Here is a 22,741-nt window from a genome sequence, read left to right on the forward strand (position 1 = left end):
GAGCCCATGTGCATAGCCTAGGTCCACGTGTTAGGAGTCAGTAGGTAGGCATGCAGGTCCAACCTAGGGTAACATTCATTCCAGAGATCTCTCTACCTGCTGGAGAGCTGAGCCTACTGAAATCTTTCCAGCCCCAGTCAAGGTTTGCACTGGGATTGAGTGGGGTGAGGCCTGGGAGGGTCCAAGGAGAGGGTATTCACTTCCTGCTCAGAGTGACCACACTTCCTCCCTGGCAGGTGGACTTACTGAAGCAGGAGGTGAAGGAAAAGGAGGCTGACTTTCTGGCCCAGGAAGCACAGCTGCTGGAGGAGCTCGAGGCATCTCAAGTAACAGAGCAGCAGCTACGGGCTTCCTTGTGGGCCCAGGAAGCCAAGGCAGCCCAACTCCAGCTGCGACTGCGCAGCCTGGAGAGCCAGCTGGAGGCGCTGGCTGCAGAGCAGCAGCCTGGGCACCAGGCCCAGGCCCAGCTGGCCAGCCTCTGTTCTGTCCTGCAGCAGGCCCTGGGGTCTGCTTGTGAGAGCAGGCCAGATCTGAGTGGCGGGGGAGACTCTGCTCCCTCCCTCTGGGGCCCTGAGCCAGGTGAGGCAGCCACTCAGGAACTATGGTCAAAGCCAGGCCCAGCTCCCAGGGGAGAAGGAGGGGGACTGCAGTTCCTTAGGCAATACTGCATCAAGGCTAAGCTCACAGACTCTGGAGTTAATTCAATCAGAGTTTGAACCCCAGCTCTGCCATTAGCTAGAGGTATGTTCTTGAGCAAGTCACCTCTCCTCTCTGAGCTTGATTTTCTCAGCTATAAAATGAGGGTGATAAAAGTACCTACCTCTCAGGATTTTTCTAAGGAGTTGATGAGAGGATAGACATAAAATCACTCATACAGTTCCTTGCACTTATTAAATGCCTAACAGATGATAGCTGGCATTACCTAGAGCCCATCACAGTGCCTGGCACACAGGTACGCAGACAGTGTACGACGAGTGAACTGCTGAGAAGGGGTTCTTTAAGGAGAGATGGGATGGGTGGGAAGGCCAAGGCCATGTCTGGGAGGTATGGCTCTTTCTTTTCATAGTGCAGCCAGGTCACGAGGTATTTCCTCAATTTTTTCAGACCAGAATGGAGCCAGGATCCTCTTTAAGAGAGGGCCCCTCCTGACGGCTCTCTCAGCTGAGGCAGTGGCATCTGCCCTCCACAAGCTTCACCAAGACCTGCGGAAGACTCAACAGGCCCGGGTACGTGTCTCTACTCTCCCTCCTCGAACTCTTCACTTTCCCCGAGAGAGGCTCGTGAAGCAGTTTGACCTGTTTTATTCCTGACATCAAGTTGGGATGAGTTCCACCTCTGTCACTTACTACTTGGCAACCACGGATAAAGAATCTGGTTTCCTAGGTCTTGGTTTCACTCATAAAGTAGGCAAATCATGACTGCCTCACAGGGCTGTGAAGATTAAATGAGTGAGGGTCTTAAGTGAGCCCTGTAAACCATGACACCCTGTACAGGTGTATGGTATTGTTTTGCATCATTTTCCTCTCAGCCGTGAATTATTCTTGGTGCCAAGACCTCCAAGAAAAAAACAACAAGTTTGGGATCACTGAGGTTACCATTTATAAGAACATTCTAGGCCCAAGACTGAACTAAGTGTCCGGCAAATTCCACCTCACAGTGGACCTATCAATCAGTAGAAACTGAGCGCCACCTATATGCCAGCCCCTCTGAGCTAGGGAGGCAAAAGGGAGAAAGAGCTGCTGTCTGTCCTTAAGAAGGCTCGTGACGTGGCTGAGCAACCAAACTGCATCCTAAAATAAATCAGAACTGATAGAATTAATTGGATCAATAACAGATGCAAATCATGGTAACAAGAGGAAGGGACAATGCATTTTGACTTGGGGAGGGTCAGAGGGAGGAAGCAGTGACCTTTGAACTAAGGTTTGAAGTAAGAGTTAAGGGAGAGGAGAGGCAGCCCTGGGCTAAGACTTCAGCAGGAAGTCCATCTCAAAAGACAGGCAGGTCAGAAGGGGAACCTAGGCTCCAGTTACTTGGAGCAGAGCCTGTCATCACTTCCAGGAGCCAAATGCACATGAGTTCGGAGGTAAATAATCCAGCAATCTGGGAGTAGGTCCACAATGGCAGACCCCGACAGAGGTACTGAGAGGGAGGAGAGGGCTCAGGCCCTGGACCTAGGTAGCTTTGTGGAAGATGAGGAACTTGAATTCCACTCCTTTCCCAGGATGATCTGAGGGATCAGGCCCAGAAGCTGGAACAGCGTCTCACTGATACAGAGGCTGAGAAGAGCCAGGTCCACACAGAGTTGCAGGCTCTGCAGAGACAGCTCTCCCAGAACCAGGAAGGTGAGAAGCTCAGGGCAAGATGGGGATTTGTGGGGAGGAGAGAGGAAAGGCAGGAAGCCCAGAAGGGCAGGATCAGGCCTAGCAGCCGCTCTTTACTGCTTACCCACAACTGTGAGACAATACCCAGAGGCATCTTTAGAGGGGTGTTGACCCCAATAAACTATTTTTCTGCTTTCCTTGGCCTTTGAGGGCCATCCTGGATGAAGGGATTAGGAGGAACAGATTTGATGAACTGAAGGAAGTTGCTGGCTAGGCTTTTGTTTTTTTTGTTGTTGTTGTTGTTTTTCTGTCTACAGATTAAAAAACTGGCATCCTAAGGCGAGGCTTATGAGAACACTATGAAACTTCTGTATCTTTTATTATTTATCAACATTATTTTGTCATCCCCAACTGTGTTCTCAAAATGATTGACCTTTGACAGCAGAAGGATTATGAGCTTGTTTGAAAGATGGGAAGGAGGAGGAATCTGCCAGCCATGGGCTAGAAAGGGTGGTGACTATTTGGAAAGGAAAGGAGAAGGGAGGGTCTTGAGGGTCAAGGCTCTACTACAGAGAAGAAGAGGACAACTTGGGGAGTGGGTCTGGGTCTTGAAAGTATCCAAAAGCGCTGCCTGAGAGCCACACACATAGAGCTGCAGAAATGGAGGGCACCCAGCCAACCTTGGTCTCTAGGAACCTCTGCAAAATCATAGAATTGGGGCCTGGCAAGGACCTCTGATGCCATCGCTCTCAGCCCTGTCTGGAATCCAGGGTTGAGCATCTCTGTGATCATAATGAGGAAGTGTTGGGCTGGAGCTGGGCAGCAGACACATGTGTTTGGAAGAAGCAGGGAGCCTAGACAAACAGGAGCAGCTGGCAGATGGGTGATGTCTCTGTGAAATTAGATGTAATCCTCTCCTTCTTGGCCTTTTCCCCCTTTGACTCTGTTCCCCATCTTCCATCTGCCCCTACATCCCTCCTTTCCTCCACCCCCAATCATGGGCCTTGCTCCGCTATCTCTCTTCTTCCCAAAGAGAAATCCAAGTGGGAAGTAAAACAGAACTCCCTAGAGTCTGAGCTGATGGAACTGCGTGAAACTGTGGCATCCTTACAGAGTCGCCTACAGCAAGCAGAGCTGCAGGGAATAGAAGCCCAGGTAAGGTGGTACTTGTTTAGGGGACGGGGTTGCTTCAGGAAGTGTCTCAGGGCCCAGGCTCTAGCTCCCAGGCCTGTGTTGGCCCATGCTCATACTCCATCCATAGGTAGTGCCCAACTTTCTTCAGCAAGTGTCTCAGTTTCTCTGGCTCTCTCCACGTCCCAGAGGGCCATTATTAAGGCCTCAGTGAATCCTCCTTCAATTACTTTTTTCTGAATTGAGGTTGAGATTTTTGTCCCTTGCCCTGAAGGACTAGAGTCTGGGATGGCTCGTTTACACCAGGCCTTCCCTTCTGAGCACAGCAGAGCCTAGGTTGTGGTAGGGGTGTTCTTTTATAGTATCAGGCTAGGTGGAATGCTCAGTTCCTTTTGCCCAAATCTTTGACAATGCTGGTGCCACAGAGGAAGGAGAGGAAGGACCTGTGCTGGAGTGACAGATTCAGGAAAGTGTCGTCTAAGGTGGTTTTGCATCTTGTTTTCCAGAATGAGCGAGAGTTACTGCAGGCAGCCAAGGAGAGCCTGACTGCCCAGGTGGAACATCTCCAAGCATCTGTTGCAGAAGCCAGGGCGCAAGCGAGTGCCGCCGGGATCCTGGAGGAAGACCTGAGGATTGCACGCTCAGCCCTGAAACTGAAAAACGAGGAGGTGGAGAGTGAGCGCAAGCGAGCCCAAGCCTTGCAGGAGCAGGGCGAGCTGAGGGTGGCTCAGGGGAAGGCTCTGCAGGAGAATTTGGCTCTCTTGGCCCAGACCTTGTCTGAAAGAGAACAGGAGGTGGAGACTCTACAGGGGAAAATCCAGGAACTGGAGAAGCAGCGGGAAATGCAAAAGGCTGCTTTGGAAGTGCTATCTCTAGACCTAAAGAAGAGGAACCAAGAGGTGGATCTGCAGCAAGAACAGATTCAGGAACTGGAGGAGTGTAGGTCGGTTTTAGAGCATCTCCCCTTGGCCGTCCAGGAGCGAGAGCAGAAGCTGACTCTGCAGAGGGAGCAGATCAAAGAGCTCGAAAAGGATCAAGAGACACAGAGGAACATCTTAGAGCATCAGCTTCTAGAACTTGAGAAGAAGGCCCAAGTGATTGAGTCCCAGAAGGAACAGATTCAGGATCTGAAGAAGCAGCTGGTTACCCTGGAATGCCTGGCCCTGGAACTAGAGGAAAACCATCACAAAATGAAGTGCCAGCAGAAGACTATTGAAGAGCTGGACGGCCAGAGGGAAATGCAGAGGGTGGCTCTGACCCACCTTACACTGGACCTGGAGGAAAGGAGCCAGGAGCTGCAGGTGCAGGGCAGCCAGATCCATGAGCTGGAGAGCCACAGCACCCTCCTGGCAAGAGAGCTCCAGGAGAAGGACCAGGAGGTGACATCCCAGCGAGACCAGATCGAGGAGCTGCAGAGGCAGAAAGAGCGTCTGACTCAGGACCTTGAGAGGAGGGATCAGGAGATGGTGCTGCTGAAGGAGAGGATCCAGGTCCTAGAAGATCAGAGGACCCTGCAGACCAAGATCCTAGAGGAGGACCTGGAACAGATCAAGCTGGCCTTGAGAGAGCGAGGCCGGGAGCTGGCCTCTCAGAAGCAGCTGATGCAGGAGCGGGCAGAGGAGGGGAAGGGCCAGAGTAAGGCTCAGCGTGGGAGCCTGGAGCACATGAAGCTGATCTTGCGTGATAAGGAGAAGGAGGTGGAATGCCAGCAGGAGCATATCCAGGAGCTTCAGGAGCACAGGGACCAGCTGGAGCAGCAGCTCCAGGGCCTACACAGGAAGGTGGGTGAGACCAGCCTACTCCTGACCCAGCGGGAGCAGGAGATCGAGGTCCTGCAGCAGCACCTGCAAGAAGCCAGGGAACAGGGGGAGCTGAAAGAGCAGTCACTTCAGGGTCAGCTGGAAGAGGCCCAGAGGGCCCTGGCCCAGAGGGCCCAGCAGCTCGAGGCTCTTCAGCAGCAGCAGCAGCAGGCCCAGGGGCAGGAGGAGACGGTGAAGGAAAAGGCAGGTGCACTGCAGAGAGCTCTGGAGCAGGCCCATGCGACACTGCAAGAGCACCAGGCAGAGCTTGAGGACCACAAGGAACATGCACGAAGGCTCCAGGAGGAGCTGGCTATGGAGGGGCAGCGGGTACAGGCCCTGGAAGAGGTGTTGGGTGACCTAAGGGCTGAGTCTCGGGAGCAGGAGAAGGCTCTGCTGGCCCTACAGCAGCAGTGTGCTGAGCAGGCCCAGGAGCACGAGGCAGAGGCCAGGGCCCTGCAGGACAGCTGGCTGCAAGCAGAGGCGGTGCTCAAGGAACGGGACCAGGAGCTAGAGGCCCTGCGGGCAGATGGCCAGTCCGCCCAGCATCGGGAGGAGGCTGCGCGGGGCCAGGCTGAGGCTCTGCAGGAGGCCCTCAGCAAGGCTCAGGCTGCCCTGCAGGAGAAAGAGCAGCATCTCCTTGGGCAGGCGGAACTGAGCCGCAACCTGGAGGCCAGCACAGCCACCTTGCAGGCTGCCCTGGACTCCTGCCAGGCACAAGCCCGGCAGCTGGAGGAGGCCCTGAGGAAGCAGGAAGGTGAGATCCAGGACCGGGACCTTCGACACCAGGAGGCTGTGCAGCAGCTCCAGCAGGCACTTGTCCAGAGGGATGAAGAGCTGAGACGTCAGAGGAAGCAGGGGCAGCTGCTGGAGAAGTCTCTGGCCCAGAGGGGCCAAGAGGATGTGACCCCAGAGAAGCAGGAGCCATGGCACAAGAGAGAAGAGGAAGAGATTAGGGACCTTCATGAGAGCCTGAGGAAGCTCCAGCAGACTCTAGCCCAAAAGGAGGAGGAGATCTTGGAGCTGAGGGAGGTCCAGCAAAGGAAGAGTCTGGAGGACTCGCCCCACAGCCACAAAGCCTCCTCAGCGGAGGAGCCATCTACAACAGTTGATTCCTCAGGGCCCAGGCTGCAGCGGGAGCTGGAGCGTCTCGAGGCAGCCCTGAGGCAGACGGAGGCCAGGGAGATCGAGTGGAGGGAGAAGGCCCAGGACCTGGCGCTGTCCTTGGCCCAGAGCAAGGCCAGTGTCAGCAGCCTGCAGGAGGTAGCCCTGTGCCTGCAAGCCTCTGTCCTGGAGCGGGACTCAGAAAAGCAGAGGCTGCGGGTGAGTCACTCCGCGGGTAGTGCGGGGGTAGAGCCTGGTCTGCCTGGGCTCGTGGCTGTCTACACCTCAGGGTGTGAGAAAGCTGAGGTCATGAGCACCTCAACATAGTGGGACCCAGGTTACTGGGCAAGTGTAGAGGGGTTCAAACAGAGTAAGACACCCACAGTCTTGGTCCTCATGGAGCTCACAGTCTTGTGGAAAAGCACTTACAATGCAGTGCCTAGTTACTATTGGTGCTGAATAGGGGAAGTTTAGTGTGCTCTGAGCATACTAGAGGGACAACTGACCTTTCCTGGGGATGGGTCCCAAGAGGCTTCTGGTAAAAGTGGTGTTTGAGATTAGATCTGAAGGGACCAGTAAGGAAGTAGCCAAGCACATGTGAGGGAGGAGAAAGAGGAAAAGAAAGGAGAGAGCATGGAGGGAATCTGAGGGAATTCAGGCTGCTTGGGACATAGGGCGGGGCGTTGGCAAGAGAAGAGAAGACAGCAAGGGGCCCATCATTTAGGGCTTGTCAGCACGCTAAGGAGCTGGTTGAGCAGTGGGAAGTGGATGAAGGATTTGGGGCAGGGGAGTGACACTGTCAGATATATATAATTCAGAAAGGTCACTCAGGCTGCTGTGTGGAACAGCTGTAGATCTGGGGAGACCAACTAGGAGGCTGTAATGGAATTCAGTGAGGAGATGGTGACCTGAGATAGGAAATGTGAGTGGAGACATGTGGGTGGACCTAGAGGTTCATAGACTTCTGGAAGTTGATTGGCTAAGAGGTGAGGGGAGTAAAGAAAAGATAGAAATCAAAGACAACACCCAGGTTTCTGCTCAGTGGGATAAAGGCAGGTTTGTCCAGAGGAGCAGAATGGTGAATTCATTTTGGAAATGGAATGAGGCACCTGTAGGACATGCAAGGGGCCCTGTCCAGTGGGCAGGTCTGCAAAGCGATCTGAAGTTAAAGGATAACACTGGGGCTAGAGTTAGAGACTTTGGAGTTATTAGCAGTTAGGAAAAGTGGGCTCCTCCAGGTAGAATGTTGATTGACAAAGGAAGTGGACATTAGGGTGTAGCATTTAACCTTAGGTCGGGGCCATGTCTTGGTTATCTGTACACCCAGCACTGAGCACAAGGTCAGCACACAGTGGACAATCAGGAAAGCTGGGCTGACTATAGGACAAAGAGGGACATTGTCTCTTTTGCCAAGAGGAACCCAGCTGATTTTTCCTGGGAAGTTGACTCTATTCTGGCCCCTTGACCTGGGCCGAGCCCCAGAGAACCACTTCCCTCATCTCAGACACACAGCCCTGCAGGGACTTGCCTTCTGGGAAGCCCAAAAGCTCTGCTCTGGTTAAAAGGCAATATGCTGAGAAGGGGTTACATTTATGAACTTTGGAGCCAAGTTCTTGGATTTGAAATACAGTTTTGCAGTTTATTAGCTGTGTGACCGGAGGTAAGTGCCTTTAGTTCTCTGACTCTTGGTTTTCTCATTGATAAATACAGAGTGATAGTACCAGCCCCATAGAGCCATTTTGAGTACAAAAGGAGATAATATGAGTAAAATGCACAGGAAAAAGGCATACAATATGTGGAACCCTTTTCCTGTTTCCAGGCCTGTTCGTACAGGCACAGAAAAAGTCAGATACATAGCTGGGCGGGAGCTTCCTGCCCACACTTCTGGGTTACTGAGCAGTATTTACTCAGTAATGTAGCTCAGGGCAGGGTCCCCCTCTTCCCAAAATACTCAAGGACATCTTTCAGAAACAGCCCTTCATCATAGTAGCATCATTTTTTATTTTAATGCTAGGTACTGTTACTCTTGCTTTCCTCCACAACAACCCCAAGAAATAGGAATCGTTATTATCTTCATTTTATAGTTGAGGAAAAGCAGATAAGAGAGGTTAAGTGACTTGTCCTAGGTCACCCAGCTAGTAAAGGGCAGAACTAGGACTAGATCTCAGCAGGCTGATTCTGGAGTGTGGCCTCGTACTGCTGAGCGCCTCTCCCAGACGGCCTCCACCCACACGTGTACCGTCCGTTCTTCTTCTCTGTCTCTCGTGTGACCACTGCCGTTTATGAACCAGAGGGCACCTAGAAACTATCCAGCACTAGTTTCCCCGTTTCTCTAAAGGGGACTTGATCTGTGCTCCATGTAGTCATTTTACAAATGAGGCGGTTAGGGTTTGGAGAGAGCTCGTATCTTGACCAAAGTATCAAAGCCAGTAAGTAGTGACGTAGTAACTGGCTCTATGTGACTCCTGAGCCCATGCTTTTTCCACAACACCTACTGCTCCAAGTTGTCGCTTAGCTTACAGGAGATCTAAAATGAGACAGGTTTTAGTACTAGCCCACCACGTGTGCTTTAGGAAGATCCCTCTCTGCTCCTTTGTTTTATCTATCTGTGACAATGAAGGTTCTGCACTGGAATAGCTCAGAGTTGCCAGGAAAAATAAAACAACCTGATGAGACCATCAGACTGTTTATTTCTGAGGATGGAAGGTGGAGTGGGTCTGGATATGAGGTTGTCATGGTGTGACTTTGCTCTACACTTTGATACCCAGGATGAGTTGGAGTTCACCAGACAGGCTCTGGAGAAGGAGCGACTCCACAGCCCAGGCCCAACCAGCAGAGCAGAATGGGGGCCCAGAGAAGAGCCAGGCGTACAGCCGGGAGAGGTGAGCTGGGGGCCTGGTGGGAAAAGATGGCCCAGGAGGGAGCTCCTGTCCAGGGACTTGTCCCCCTTCCCCTGAGAATTGGGTCCCTGAAGCCTAGACCTGCCAGATTAGTCCTTTGCCCTCTCTCTGTTCCCACCTGTCTTAGGGGCTGTCCAGGTGAGATTGACAGGTCTCTCCCACAGGTCTCTGGAGTAAAGACTGAGCCTAGTGCTGAGATGGAGGAGAAGCAGCTATGGGGACAGAGGCTTGAACATCTGCAGGAAGCAGTGGCGCGGCTGGAGATTGACCGGAGCCGGCTGCAGCACCACAACATCCAGCTGCGGACCACCCTGGAGCAGGTTGGCAACTCCTGTCCTCCTGTCCTCAGCTCCCTCTTTGGGTCTGGTGGGTGTGCATGTCCGCTTCCAAGGCCTGAGTGGCTGGCCCTGCCTCCTCTGCCCTATCAGCCTTCTTTGCCCTCAAGGCTGCCCCTGCACGTGCTCTCCTCAGCCCATGTGTTGACTGTTGGCCCTTCCCAGACACCGCACTCATGCTGGTCTTCTCTCAAAAAAGGCTGCTCTGCTCCAGCCCGGCAGCCAAGCCAAGCCCTGATTTCTCACTCATGTTTTGGCAGGTGGAGCGAGAGCGGAGGAAACTGAAGAGGGATTCCATGCGTGCATTGCGAACGAGGGTCCCTGAGAGCAGTGAAGCCATGGCGCCATCACCCACACAGCAGGTTTATCTGTTTTCACCAACTGCAGCCTCAGGGGAGCCTAAGCCCAGCTACTAGAAACGGCCTCTGCAGTGCATATCCCAGGCTACCCTTGCCAGGGGAGAAGCCACTTCAGCTAGTCCACGGAGCCCCTCCTGGCCGGGTTCTGCCCCACCCAGCTCTGCTCAGTCTGTCCCTGACCCAGGAAGGAGGCCCAACTTCAATGGGTAGGGATGGATCCAAGGCTGGCAGCCCTGCATCCTGAGGAACCCTTCACTGATGTCCAGTCTACCTGTCCCCAGACCAGTGCTTCAGGCTCCCTGGAGCAGTGCTCATGGGGCTTCTGGTCACCTGCGCATGGTGTTGCGTGGTGTTTGCCAGACCTCAGTGTGCCTAAGAGCTTGATAGCAGCTTTGTGGACCTCTTAGACTTCCTTGCCCCTTGCAGTACTGAATTTACAAGATATGGGTCCATAGTATTTCCTAGGGCCAGAGTCCTTTTTTGGGGTAAGGGTTTGGGGCAAGACTCCCCAAACCAACACTCTTTTAGCTGTTACGCCCATCACTAGACAGCCCTGGGGCCTGGCAGGAAGAGACTGTTTCTGGTGGCTGAGCATCTCCCAGCTCCCATCCCTCTTCATTTAAGGAAAGCTTCCCGAGGGCAGGCCCCTTGTCTTCCTTCCTCTCTGCATCGTTAGCTCACACCCAGGGCTAGCACGAAGTAGGTATGTGGTGTACTTTAAATGAAGAGGTGCCTCAAAGAAGCCAGTGCCAGCAAAGCTTTGGGACTTTCAGTATCAGGTCTCCACAGGCATCACCCAGTGGGATGGTTTGGTCCCTCTGGGGCGTCTCCTTGCCCCAGGGCCGTGGTGCCCCATAGAGTTCAATCTGGATTTAGGTAGTTCTGGCCCACAGCCCTTGCCCTGGTCCCCAGGTTTGTGAGGAGGCCTGCACAAACCTCAGTGGAAGGCCTGTTCAATAGGAATGGTATCTGTCTCCCACAGGATGGAAGAGGAGGGCAGAAGTGTTCCTCAGATGCCAAGCAGGTGGTTGAACTGCAGAAGGAGGTATGTTCTGGAAGGATCTACTTTCTAAGCGCCTTTCCCCTCCCGTGCCCTCAGGCAGCAAGGCTTTGGTATCTGCTATCTGCTTGGCCCTTTGTGTACCCCCAGCAGGGAGATGGGAAATAGTTCCTGCCCCAGAGAACTTCAGTCCATGTGGGAGGCAAGAAAAACCCAGTCCCAGCTCAGCCTCCCATATTGAGTGGACTTAACCTCCCATGTGCTTAGGGTGGGAGTGGGGAAGAAAGCACGTACCAGGCCCCAGACCTCTGGGTTCCTACTTAGGAAGAGAAAGGAAAAGGAACAGGGCTGAGGGGGAAACAGAAGATTCTAGGAAGATAGACAAACAAGCAAAAGCATCCTGACCTCTTCTGCCCTCACATGCACCCTTGCAGGCAGGTGCCGTCACTCCAGGCAGAGAAGGCTGGCACCAGCCCCAGGGATTCACACCCCAGAGCTCAGGTCAAGCTCAAGGAAACTGCATAAAGTGCCTTCTTGCCTCTTAGGTTAGGCCTCATATAAAGGTTCACCCTGTCTTTCAAGGCCCAGGAGTAATTAGAACTGTGGAAATTTTATTTCTGAACCTGTGTCAGAAATCAATAATCACTACTGGCAGCACCTAACTATATAGCTAGACCTAAGCCATTACTTTGAATTCTTTTAAGTTCATACAAAGCAATCGCTGAGACCAGGCCTGGACTAGGGTGAGGCAAGAGAGGCAGCGTGGGTGTAGGATTTAAGGAGGCCCTCACAACTGACCTGAAGCGCCTCCTTAAACTTTGCACCCTAGGGGCCTCTCTTGCCTCACCCTAGTCCTGGACCTGCCCTAAGCTCCCAATAACTTCTCCTCCTGGTAGCCTCGGCATACCCATCTGAGAAATGGAAGGAGCTATCAATGATTTTCAGTCCAGGCTGCACGTTAGAACCCCCTCAGAAACTTTTGAGAAAATGCAGATTTTCAGACCTCAGCTCAGTCTAATTAGGTCAGAATATTTCTTAAAAGCTTCCAGAAGGGGCACTTCTGCAGTGATTAAAATACTCTGTATCTTGATTGAAATGGTGATTACACATGGGTCTGTACATTATCAAATTCATCAAGATGTACACTTAAAATCTGTGCGTTTTATTACATGTAAATTACCCCTCCAAAAAGTTGGTGAATAGTTTTGTTGTTGTTTTTAAGCTCCCTCTTTGAGCCTCCTGTGCAGCCAGGGTTGACAGTCACTGGATTCTGATTTCCAGGGGCCCTTGCCCCAAACGTTGTAAAGCCTGAGATTCATGGGTGTGGCGGAGTTGATTCAACTCCTGGTCTGACAAGAGCCACAGGGGCAGAGTGGGCAGGGTTGGGGCAACTTCAAGGCCCTCAACTGCTCTCTCCCCCAGGTTGCCGTCCTGCGAGCCCAGCTGGCCTTGGAGCGGAAGCAGAAGCAGGACTACATCGCCCGCTCGGTACAGACGAGCCGTGAGCTGGCAGGCCTGCACCACAGCCTTTCTCACTCCCTTCTTGCCGTCGCCCAGACCCCTGAGGCCACTGTCCTGGAGGCCGAGACCCGCAAGCTGGATGAGTCCCTGACTCAAAGTCTGACATCCCCAGGGCCAGTCCTGCTGGGCCCCAGCCCCAGTGCTGCTCAAGCTGCCTCCAGATAGCAGCCACTGCCAGGGCAGGACATGGGCCGGCCTGGGAGCACACAGACAGACAGATGTCTGTAGAGCGGGTCGTGGCCCCCCACACAGCTGCAGGTTTGCCAAAGAAAGTTCTGGCTCCATTGCCCAACCTGGAGCACCAGGTCAGATGGCATTCCAGGACGGGCGAGGAAACCACAAGTCTGCAGGAAGGCCCCGACTCCCGTGGGAATGAGGCAAACCCCACTTGCTGCTGGCCTGAGGTCGCCCAGAGGGGCCTTGCCCTGGCCAGGCAGCGTCTGCTGCCTCTCATCTAGAACCCGTTATCCCAGCACTTCGCCCTCTGTCACCTTCCTCTTCAGCAATAAACCCTGAGTCTACGTTTGTTCTCCACTGTGTAGCTGAGCAGCGGCAGCACATCAAAGGCATCTGTCAAGGAAGACTGCTGAAGATTCCCGCCAGATGGCATGAATTTAGCATCTGCCTGCATTCTGACAGAGGAGGGTCACAGAAGGCACACAAGACAAAGGCCCTTCCACAGGAAGCTTGAGTCCAATTGACAAAAACAGACATGCTCATTGATGAGTCAGAGACAGCTCTGCATGCCAACTAGAAACGCTGCAGAGATTCCAGGGACCGAGGAAGGAAGACACCCCCTGGCCCTTGAAGGATGGGGAGGAGTTGGGAGGGGTTGCTAAGCATACTGGTGAGAAGACTGGTCTGCCTGTGTGTTCAGACTGAGGTTGGACGGGGAGAGAGGGAGATCATGGAGGGCCTTGGGATCTAGATTTGAACTCATGGATAATGAGGAGCCATCATATGTTCTTGACTTAAAACATGTTCTGGGGCCCCAAAAACACCAAGTTGAACCTTTGGCTAAAGTCAGTCTCTTGAGTTCAGAAGCTCTGTCTGGCTTCATTCCTCTTCTGCTTGGGGGTTAATGCCCTTGTGGTGTCCCTTCCTGGGCATATCAGCTGGAACTGACTCTGGTCCCCTAAGTCCAGCCATGTGTCAAGGCAGTAAGGAGAATTGACTATGGCAGGACTCATCACTTGTGGCCTGGCCCTTGGTGGACGTGGTTCACAAGCTTCAGACCTATTGCTGGCAACTTCCTCAAAGCCTAAGAGACAACAGTTTTCTTTGAAGGAGCAGGGCATGAACTTCCTCTGGCCCTCTAACCACAATCTGGAATTCCTCTTAGTAAGCCTGGGGATGGAGCTGTGGCCCAGCTAAGAATGAGGGGGTTTGAGAGCAGCACCACAGTCCCCCAGACCTGCTTCCCCGGGGCTCAGGCCCCATGGTATCCCATCGCACCACACAGTGGGAATGGGGCTCTGTCCACAACTGCTGGAGCTTTGTTCCCAAAACCCACATGGGACTCGGCACAGATGCTTTGTAAAAAGTTACAGTGGAAAACCCTCCGGAGCTAAATCGGGCCCAGAGTTCCTGGCCAGTCCCTGCCTCTAGTCGGATTCCCTGTGGCTCAGAATCCTTACCTGGCCTTTTCTATGCTAAGAGTTCTCAGGGATAAACAAGGTATCTCTGAGTTTCTTACTTTTTCTGGTTCTCTAGCTTAGAGGCTGACAGAGGGACCTTGTTTTTTACCTTGGAGTTTCTTCTCAGTACCATTATCTGTAGGTCCTAAGCCAAGGCCGTAAGCCCCACATACCTTCTGGGAGCAAGGGCAAGAGCTTCCAGCAGATGAAAGGCATTTTGGAGGCAGCCAAGCAAGGGCTTCATTCAGTAATAAAACTAATCCATATTTGCTCCTCCTCCCCCATCCAACCCTCAAAAGCCCCTCACCCTGACTTGAGACCTCAGGCTAGGGTCTCCTCTCCCCACCAGATATTCAGCTCAAGATTGGCTTCAGTTCAAGTGTAGACCACAGTCTTGCTCTCACTCTCTAGCTCGTGGATGATTTTCTGCTCGAACTGCCTAACATACACTTTCTTCGACCAAGAGTAAGCTCATCTGTACAGAGGGTCCCACCAGTAATGGAGCCAGTTGCTCCTCTTGAATCAGCTCTCATCAAAGGGAGAGACCTGAATGGGAGAAGTGGGAAGGAAAGAATATGGGTCTCCCAGGCAGGACCCGACCTTTCCTTAGGGCGTCAGGCCAGAGATTCCTTTCCTTCTCCTTGCCGCATGCAACAGGCCATACCCAGAGCAGTGAATCCAGCAGATGGGAACTGCGCCAGTCCTCATGGATGCCCTTGTGGATGGTGTGATTGATCTCCAGAACCTGGGGGAAAGGTCAGAGCTGAGCACGGAGGTCTTCTCCATCCAGATTCCCTCCACCCTGCCCCAGCCTTCTCTTTGGTAGAGGTTAGTACAGGCCCCGAAGTCCCAAGAGTGGAGTCACAGTCCAGGCAGCGTTCCTGTTCCTGGGCAGCGCTGGGTCTGGTCAGTGAGGCACCTTGTTCTCAACAGCCTCCATGCTTTGCTTGATAGAGCAACAGTCACATCGCAACCTAATTACCCTTGCTCATTTGCCTCCCCACTCAAGACTCGCAGCAGCTTGAAGGCAGAAAAGCTGCCTGGCCCAAAGTAGAGAAGGAAAAGCTGGTGGTATGTGTTGGGGGTGAGGGCAGTGGGGAGAGTACGATCAGACTGCAGAGAGAGGGCAAGAGCAACACTTAGACCAAGAAGTGAGAGCTGTCTCCAGCCTGGGGCCTCCACCAGTCACACTGACCGAGGAAGGATGCCCTTTTCCGGCTTGACTCAGGACCACGGCAGCCCACGCTAGATCTGGAGACTTCAGCAGCAGGAGAATGTGGGTGTTCTTGCTAGGTCGTGGGCATTCTCAGGTGCTTTATGTGCAGGGAGGTTCCATTGCCTACATTGTTCTTAGAGCCTAGAAGTGCAGAGATAGGAAAGGGAATCAGGAAGGCATTGGGGCTTAGCCTCGCAGAGGTCACCACCCTCACCCTCCTGCCCTCCCAGAACGCAGTGTGGAGCTGGTCAATGGTTATCCTGTATTCTGAAGACTTCCCATTCCCGAGTTCTCCACTGAACAGCACAGGATTGGCATGGACTCAAGGTCTGGCTGTGGCCTGGGTATCAGCTGGAATAGCTCCTTGGCCAGCCGGAATTGGGTTAGTTTTCCTAGCATTTGTGCCTATGGAGAAGAGACAGACCACTTACCACTTCACCCCATGTTCTAGCACAGAGAGGAGGCTGGGCCCTATTGATGTAGAGAAAGGGTCCAGGGAGAGGACGCAGCCCAGACCCCAGGGCCTCTGGAGACAGGGTGGTCCCCAACTCCATCTGGGTCTTCAGGGCCCCTCTGAAGCTCCAGGCAAAGCAGGCAGACACCCTGCTGGTGGAAGCAGGCTATGTAGATCTGGTGCCGTGTGAGCAGCCTCAAGAGCATCCGCAGATCTGGGGCCAGCAGCCAAACTTCCAGAAGCACCTGTGGTGGTGGGGATACCTCATCCACAAAAGCAGCAAGGCAACTCCCAGCCTAAGACTGCATGCAGGCTTCATCTCAGCCCATGGTGCTTCGGCAGCTGGTCTGTTTAGTTGTTTGGTCTTAGGACAGATGACACCTCTAGCTGTTCCCCTCGCAATACCTCACCTCCTAACTCCTGTCCCACTACCCCTGCTCACTCCCAGGGCTGAGGAAGGAAGTAGCTGAGCTCTATGAAAACGCTAGGTCCTGAAGAGCCAGGGAAACGGTGAGGCGAGGCAAGGATGAGGAAGGAGCAGGCACTCCAAGCAGTGAGATCCCTCTCTTCGATCCTGGGGCAGGGCGGGGGGCCATGCAGGCTTAGCTCTCCCTGCTCACCACACTTAGAAAGTAGGCAGGGGAGAAGGATGGACAAGAACAAGGGGTCTCAAGGCCCTGGGACCCTGCAGTTTATTCCTCTGCCTTCCCGGGACCAGTTTGTCTAGACCCTGATGGAGATGAAGGTGAGGAGTGAGGCTTCTCCAGAGAAGAAAGGACTGTGTTCCCTGGTCCCACCCATCTTACCCAACTCACTTACATTCAGTGTCCTGTCACAGAGTGGACATTATGACCTCTTTTTCCCTAGTCCTTTGTTATTAATGACACCAACTCTTCATATGCCTTCATAAGGCCTGAAGCTTGGCACAGGTGAGAGGGCTTGGATGTAAAAAGTTGAGTGGGTCAGGGGTCAGAGGAGAGAAGAGTCTCGGCTAAGGCTGTGTGGCTTGCCTGTCTGAGAGTGGGTCCTCTCTATTGCCAGCACATGGTCATTTATGGGGAGGCAGGAGGGGATGAGAATTAGTATCAAATTTGGTTCTTCCTGAACTACTACTAGTTAAGATGTGGGAATCAGGGAAGGCTTTTATTCAGTGCCTGATAACACGTACATTGCTCCTGCACGTCCTGTCTTGGTTTCCTGTCATTCTCCTGTCTGAATTTTCCAGCCCTACTGGGAGTCTAAGGCTTGTTACTGGCCAAGAGGAGTCCCACATTGGAGCCGGCTGATTCCCTCGCCTTTTGCTGCTGCATGATGCTTGGCAAGTCATGCTGGAGACTTTGGATATAACTCTCTTCCCTATATAAGGGCCGCCTCTCCAGCTTGTCCGCCCAACCCCAGATCGAGAAACCTTGTAGATGAGATTAGGTGGGCTGATTGCTGCCCCCAGCTCCTAATCCTGCTTACATTCATTTGGCAAATACTCATCAAACCTGTGATGAGTCCCAAAGCTCCACGATACGCACTGAAAGGAGGAGCTCGTCTCCAGGGTAGATGGAGCCTAGATGTAGGTAAATGCTCACAGAATGAACTGGGTGCCAAGAAGACACTGGCTGCTCGTGCTGAGGCCAGGGAAAATGTCCCAGAACATCTTGGAGTAAGAGAGGGCTCGAGGTCCCTTTCAAAGAGTTCCTCAAGCCGACTGTGTACACTGGGTGCATGGCGTCAAGGGCTGCACTAGCGGGTCCCGGGAGTGATGGCAGGCCTTGGAGTTGTCCCAGCTAGCCTGTTCAGGTGAGACCTTTCTGACCAAGGAGCGGAAACATCGGCCCCAGGCGAGCATCAAGGCAGCCCACGAGCAGAAACCCACTATTAAAGCCTCATTCCTGTCCCATGGGACAATGCACAGGGCAAGTGGCATGCTGAGTCAGACACCAGCTGCTGGGAAAGTAGAAAGCTGTGGTCGCAGACTCACAGCCTCCCACTGCCCTAGTGGCCTCCATCACTTTCTCAGCCCTCCTCACCACACCTCCCTATAACACTTCAATTCACCTCTCCAGCCACCTGCAAGCCCTGCAGGGTGCTCTGCTGGATGCTGAGGCGGGAGGGGAGAGGTGCCTTCTGGTGTGTACTGTGGCTGCCCTAGAGGAGAAGGGGTTGGTGCCCAGTGGGGTCTTTTGTGCCAGCCCAGTTGTATCAAGGACCTCACCACACAAGTTACACCATAAGTTTCTGCATGGAGGCTTTGTGAGTAAGACTGCCTTCACCTTGGCGTTCAACCCGGGCTTCAGCTGGTGAGGGAGGGCTTGGAAATCAAGTATGATGGGGATGGGAATGCAAAGGGCAAGAGTACGTGCCAAGGCTGGGGTGGTGCATCTCTCAGAGGGTGGCCGTCTATTCCCAACGTAGTAGCTAAGCGGGTGGCAGAGAGGGGAATGGAAGAGCCTTTTGGCCCCTCTTGAGAAAAGGACCAACAGGAAAACTTTGTAACGTGGTTAAAAGTAAATTTCTATCCAGCCAAACTTTCTAGGAGTCGATTTTCTTTTCATTTATTTAACATGCCCCTAGGGAGGCAGGTGAATGGGCTCTCAGGATATTTACATGTTGTCAGGTTATGTGTGGTTGTTGGGCGGCTGCAGTAAACACATAGAGGATTTTGTTTAGCAGCTGAAAACTCATTAACGGAAGCTCTGCTTACCTTGAACCACTGTTTCTACTAAAAAGGCAAGATAAACGCTCCCCCTTGTCCCCATTTGATATAATAGTCTCCTCCAATGATTGTTTTTATTTCTCTTTATTATTATGGACTCAAGGATATTTATATATTCACTGTGAATCGTGACAGTTGCTATTTTTGATGCTCAGATTGTCCCAAATGTGATGTCCAGGTTTTCCTTGTACTTTTGTCGTCCAGATCTGGAATCTTTTAGTGGGAAACAATATTTAGAAAATGAAATCTGCATTCATTCCAGGGTTGATCATTGCTTCTGGGATGTTATGGCTTTTAGACTGTTCAGATGACAGAGCATAAGATGTACTTTGAACATTGAGAGTTCAAGGTGGGGATGGCTGCACAACAATGTGAATGTACTTAATGCCACTGAACCATACATCTTCAAATGGTAAATTTTATGTATATTTTACCACAATAAAAATAACTTGAAAATTGAGTTTATAATGAAGTTTCCATTTCAAATTTAATGTCACAGAGTTTTTACTATACCTGTCTGATTTTGTATTTTGTTCTTAATAATATAATTATTTACTTACTTTATTCTGTGATATAGATTATACAGTTTAAAAAAAAAACAATGCCAATATTAATAATAAATCTGACTGAAGTTTAAAATTTCTTTGTGGTTCTTTTTGCCCACAGACTGTATCCTACAAAGGATGTACAGTATACTGAATTATAAAGGAACTTGAAATAATTCTTTCCCTAGTGGTTGCATTATAAATCTGATAAACAGTTAGATCCGTTTGATGTGTTTTCAACTGTAGGGTTTGCTTTTTCCTCTTTTTCATCTAATTTTATTTTTTGATAAGGTAAATATATATATGATCAGATGATGAAATGTTTGCTGTTGAGAATCCGGAAGAGGATGTAGCCCTTTAACGTCACAATATTGGGTTTCACTCAGTAGCAGAGTGATCTTCACCCAGGGTGCGTTTGAAGCCCCAGTCCCTCTCCGACACTCCAAGGTCCCCTTGACTACCTGTCAGCCTCCTGGGGCCTCCAGTGGGCTGAACAGACTGGGGACCATCTCAGTTTAAATAACAACCTTCCCCTCATACTGCAGCTTAAGGATGACCTGTTGCTCTTCTTCATAACTGTGCATGTTGCTCTCAAACCAATAATCACCATCCCAGTAATGGGACAATTTCATGAGCTAATCTGTCCCCAAACCAAACATGGATACCTAGGAGATGGGGTAAGACAGGAGAGGGCTGTGGGGTAGCAGGCTGGTCCTGCCCTCCCTCCATGCCCACCTACCATTCCTTCAGCACTCACTCACTTAACATCGAATGTGACAGGCTGCTCCCTGGGGCTGGGAGGAGAACGGAGCTCACCTTCTCCAGGGAAGACAGACTCTGAACCACACAGAGTGACCCCAGAGCCCAGAAAAGAGAGCATCAACTAGCTGTTTCTCATCATATCAGAGGAAGAGAAAATTCCTCAGGGAGACAAGAAAGAGGAGGGCATTCCAGAAGGAGCAGTGTGTGAAAAGGCATGAGGCAGACGGTGTGTTTGGGGAACGCCAAGAAACCCACCGGGTGAACCTGAGAGAGAGGAGGGGAGTAGGGATCAAGGTCTTGAAAGCCAGACAGAAGGTTTTAGACTCTATGCTGAAGGCATAGCAGGGAAAAGTTTCACGTGAGGAAAGAACAAGACTCTTTAACTGGGTCACCGGTGTGCAAGGCACAGAACACAGCCATGAGCCCCAGGGGTGGATACTGAGCCTGTTTTCCAGCCTGTCGCCCTGGTCGTACCTGAGGAAGGTGGGTGGGGCTGATCCCCAGGACCTGAGTAAGTAGGGGGAGGGGGCAAGCTGGGGTCTTTCCCACAGCAACCCACAGCCACGTCTTCACGCCTTCCATCCCCTTACCTGGTCTTTTCTATCTTCAATTCTACTAGAGAACTGGACCATCTTCCAAAATCTAAGGAAGAATTAGGAGGTAGGGGAGTTTCAGCAGCCCCTGAGGCCAGGGAAGGTCCTGCAGGTGCCCCCAGTAAGTCAGCAGAGGGTCTTCTTGGAGCCCTTCTGTCATCCCCGGCAGTGACCCCTCCTTGCTCCCCATATGAAGAATGTCTGGGTTCCTAGACCATCACCTCCTCACTCAGAGCATCTGAAGTCCATGCCAGATCAAAAAGCTTCAGCAACAGCAGCGCCAGCTGTCTCCAGGAACCCTGGTCTCTGTCACTCCTGCAGGAGGTGGAGTGTCCTGTGGTTTGGTTCTTCAGCGTCTTGAAGCCCTCAGGGGGGACCTGGTTCAGCCTGGGAAGGAGAGCAGAAACTGACAGAACTCTCTGGGAGCGGGCCTGACTCACGTGCCCCCTGCCCTCTCCTCAGAATCCACCTGGAGATCATGGTGTGTTGGTAGACATTGTTGCCGGGGCTGGCAGCCCACAGGATCTTCGAGTTCCTCACCAATGCACAAGTCCCACAGAAGAGATCAAAATGGCTCACTGAGAGTCTGGGAATCACCTTGGACAGCTTCTTCCACACTTTGCCTAGCTCATATGCTGAGTTCCTGCCCTGAAAACAGCAGGAGGGAGGAGACTGGGGGCTGGGACCCAGGGAGCATCTCCCAGTGGAAGGAAAGCAGACCTGAGTGGGTGAGACCTCCATCTGGTTGAGGCTGTGAAGATGGGAGGTACCCTAAGCCAGGGCTGAGGGCAGGGGTTTGGGCCAGAAGGTGGGAGCTGGGCCAGGCCTGGGAAAGATGGGATGGGATGGCCCAGTGTTGGCCACTGACCGACCTCCGTAGGACAGCGTCAGGGCTTGTGGACTCTGTTGCTCCCGTCAGGTACCCCATCGTCTTCTCGTAGCATGCATCAAACCAGTTCCCCCTGACTGTGTGGTGGCAGAGAGAGCAGTTGAGGGTCCCAGGTGGGCAGCCACATTTCCTGAATTTGAACCAAGGGCAGCTACACCACCATGGTGCCACGTTCATCAGCTTTTCCTGGGGTGCTGATTCAGGTTTCAGATCCAGGCAGGGGACCATCAGCCACAAGATGAGCACCCAGAAGACCCACAGGACAAAAATCTGCCACAAGCGCTTCATGTCTGGTCCAGACGATGGCTGCAGCAGCAGGCAGCAGACTGGCTCCTCCACCTGGGACTGGGAGGGATGAGGAACTGAGGCCACAGACAGCCCCACAACCCTCTGTCCTGCTGGCCTCCATGACTCCCAACCCTCCTCACCACACCCCATCCCAACCCTTAATCTCCCACCTCCCTATCTCTTGGCTCACCTCCAAAGAGATTTCTGGCTGTGCCTGGGATGGAAGGTGCAAGGGCAGAGAAATAACATATGGTGTGTCTACTCTCCTCTGCAGGAGGAAGGCTTTGCTCTCAGTGAGGTCCTCTGTGCCACTGGTTATATATACCGTAGATCTCATCACAAAGTACACATTGTGACTCCCTCCTTTTGGCTATCTGGACAAAGCCACCATGTTATCCTGTCTGTCACACATAAAGCTGCCTACACTGAGTGTAAGATGCACAAGGACAGGGACTGACCTTGTCTCTGAATCCCTAAGACAGAATCATTTAATAAATACTTACGGGATACATGAACAGAGCAGAGAGGGAATTTTAAATACTATGTGTGATGCCCCCTCTCCAGTTGCATTTTTTGGCCCAGATATATCTTCTATTCTTTAGACCCCCATATCCAGCAGCCTATTGTACCTCGACTTAGGTGTCTCAAGGACCTCTCACCCCGAGCAAGCCTGAGACTGAACTCACGATGATCCCTTTAAACCAATCCCTTCCCAAGACTCCTCTATCTCAGCAAATGTTCCTCCATTCACCCTGTTTCTGAAGCCAGGGGTTCTCCTCGAATTCTCCCTCTCCAATGATGATTTCCAAATCTGTTTTAATCCACTTATTTCTATCTCCAAACCTCCTCTTTCTCTTTATCTCCAGTGCCACCCCCTTAATTGTCTTAGCCTGTGGGAGATGTTAAAAAACAAAATGAAAAACTTTGACTTGTTTTAAGGTTTCAGAAAAAAGGGGGGGGGGAGTGGCCAGAAATCATTTTACTTTTTAAAAAATGTAAAGATATCACACCAGTAAGACTTGAATATAACTTCAAAAGAATTTCTAGAAATGAAAAATATAGTAACTGAAGTTCAAAAATATCTGTGATTTTATTTTTTTTTATACTACATGCTGGGTAATCTTTCCAGCTCTTTCAGTTTAATATTTCTCTTTTTAACTGTGTCTAGTTGGCTACTTAG

At 52.0% G+C, this 22,741-nt stretch overlaps 2 protein-coding genes across 8 annotated transcripts in view; one reads left to right on the top strand and one right to left on the bottom strand.

The window, feature by feature from the left end:
* The window catches only part of CEP250 (centrosomal protein 250), a 46,427-nt gene extending 32,914 nt beyond the window's left edge, over window positions 1-13,513 (top strand). For 6 of the 7 annotated variants that reach the window (XM_032462196.1, XM_032462198.1, XM_032462199.1 and 3 more), the window contains 10 exons: window positions 237-579; window positions 1,105-1,226; window positions 2,222-2,342; window positions 3,355-3,476; window positions 3,959-6,574; window positions 9,124-9,237; window positions 9,420-9,575; window positions 9,851-9,952; window positions 10,932-10,994; window positions 12,372-12,635. In XM_032462196.1, the coding sequence (XP_032318087.1) occupies window positions 237-579; window positions 1,105-1,226; window positions 2,222-2,342; window positions 3,355-3,476; window positions 3,959-6,574; window positions 9,124-9,237; window positions 9,420-9,575; window positions 9,851-9,952; window positions 10,932-10,994; window positions 12,372-12,635 (4,023 nt within the window). Of the gene's footprint in view, window positions 1-236; window positions 580-1,104; window positions 1,227-2,221; window positions 2,343-3,354; window positions 3,477-3,958; window positions 6,575-9,123; window positions 9,238-9,419; window positions 9,576-9,850; window positions 9,953-10,931; window positions 10,995-12,371 lie in introns of all 7 variants that reach the window. The other variant, XM_032462197.1, reaches the window with a different exon arrangement.
* Window positions 13,514-20,406: 6,893 nt separating this feature from the next.
* On the bottom strand, window positions 20,407-21,561 carry C19H20orf173 (chromosome 19 C20orf173 homolog). The gene is made up of 4 exons (XM_006188645.1): window positions 21,253-21,561; window positions 20,854-21,032; window positions 20,606-20,771; window positions 20,407-20,433 (listed from the first exon to the last, which is right to left on the bottom strand). The coding sequence occupies exons 1-4, from the start codon at window positions 21,559-21,561 to the stop codon at window positions 20,407-20,409; spliced, it is 681 nt and encodes a 226-aa protein (XP_006188707.1).
* Window positions 21,562-22,741: the final 1,180 nt, after the last annotated feature.

This window comes from Camelus ferus, chromosome 19, assembly GCF_009834535.1.
Source record: "Camelus ferus isolate YT-003-E chromosome 19, BCGSAC_Cfer_1.0, whole genome shotgun sequence".
In the NCBI taxonomy this organism is placed as follows: domain Eukaryota; kingdom Metazoa; phylum Chordata; class Mammalia; order Artiodactyla; family Camelidae; genus Camelus; species Camelus ferus.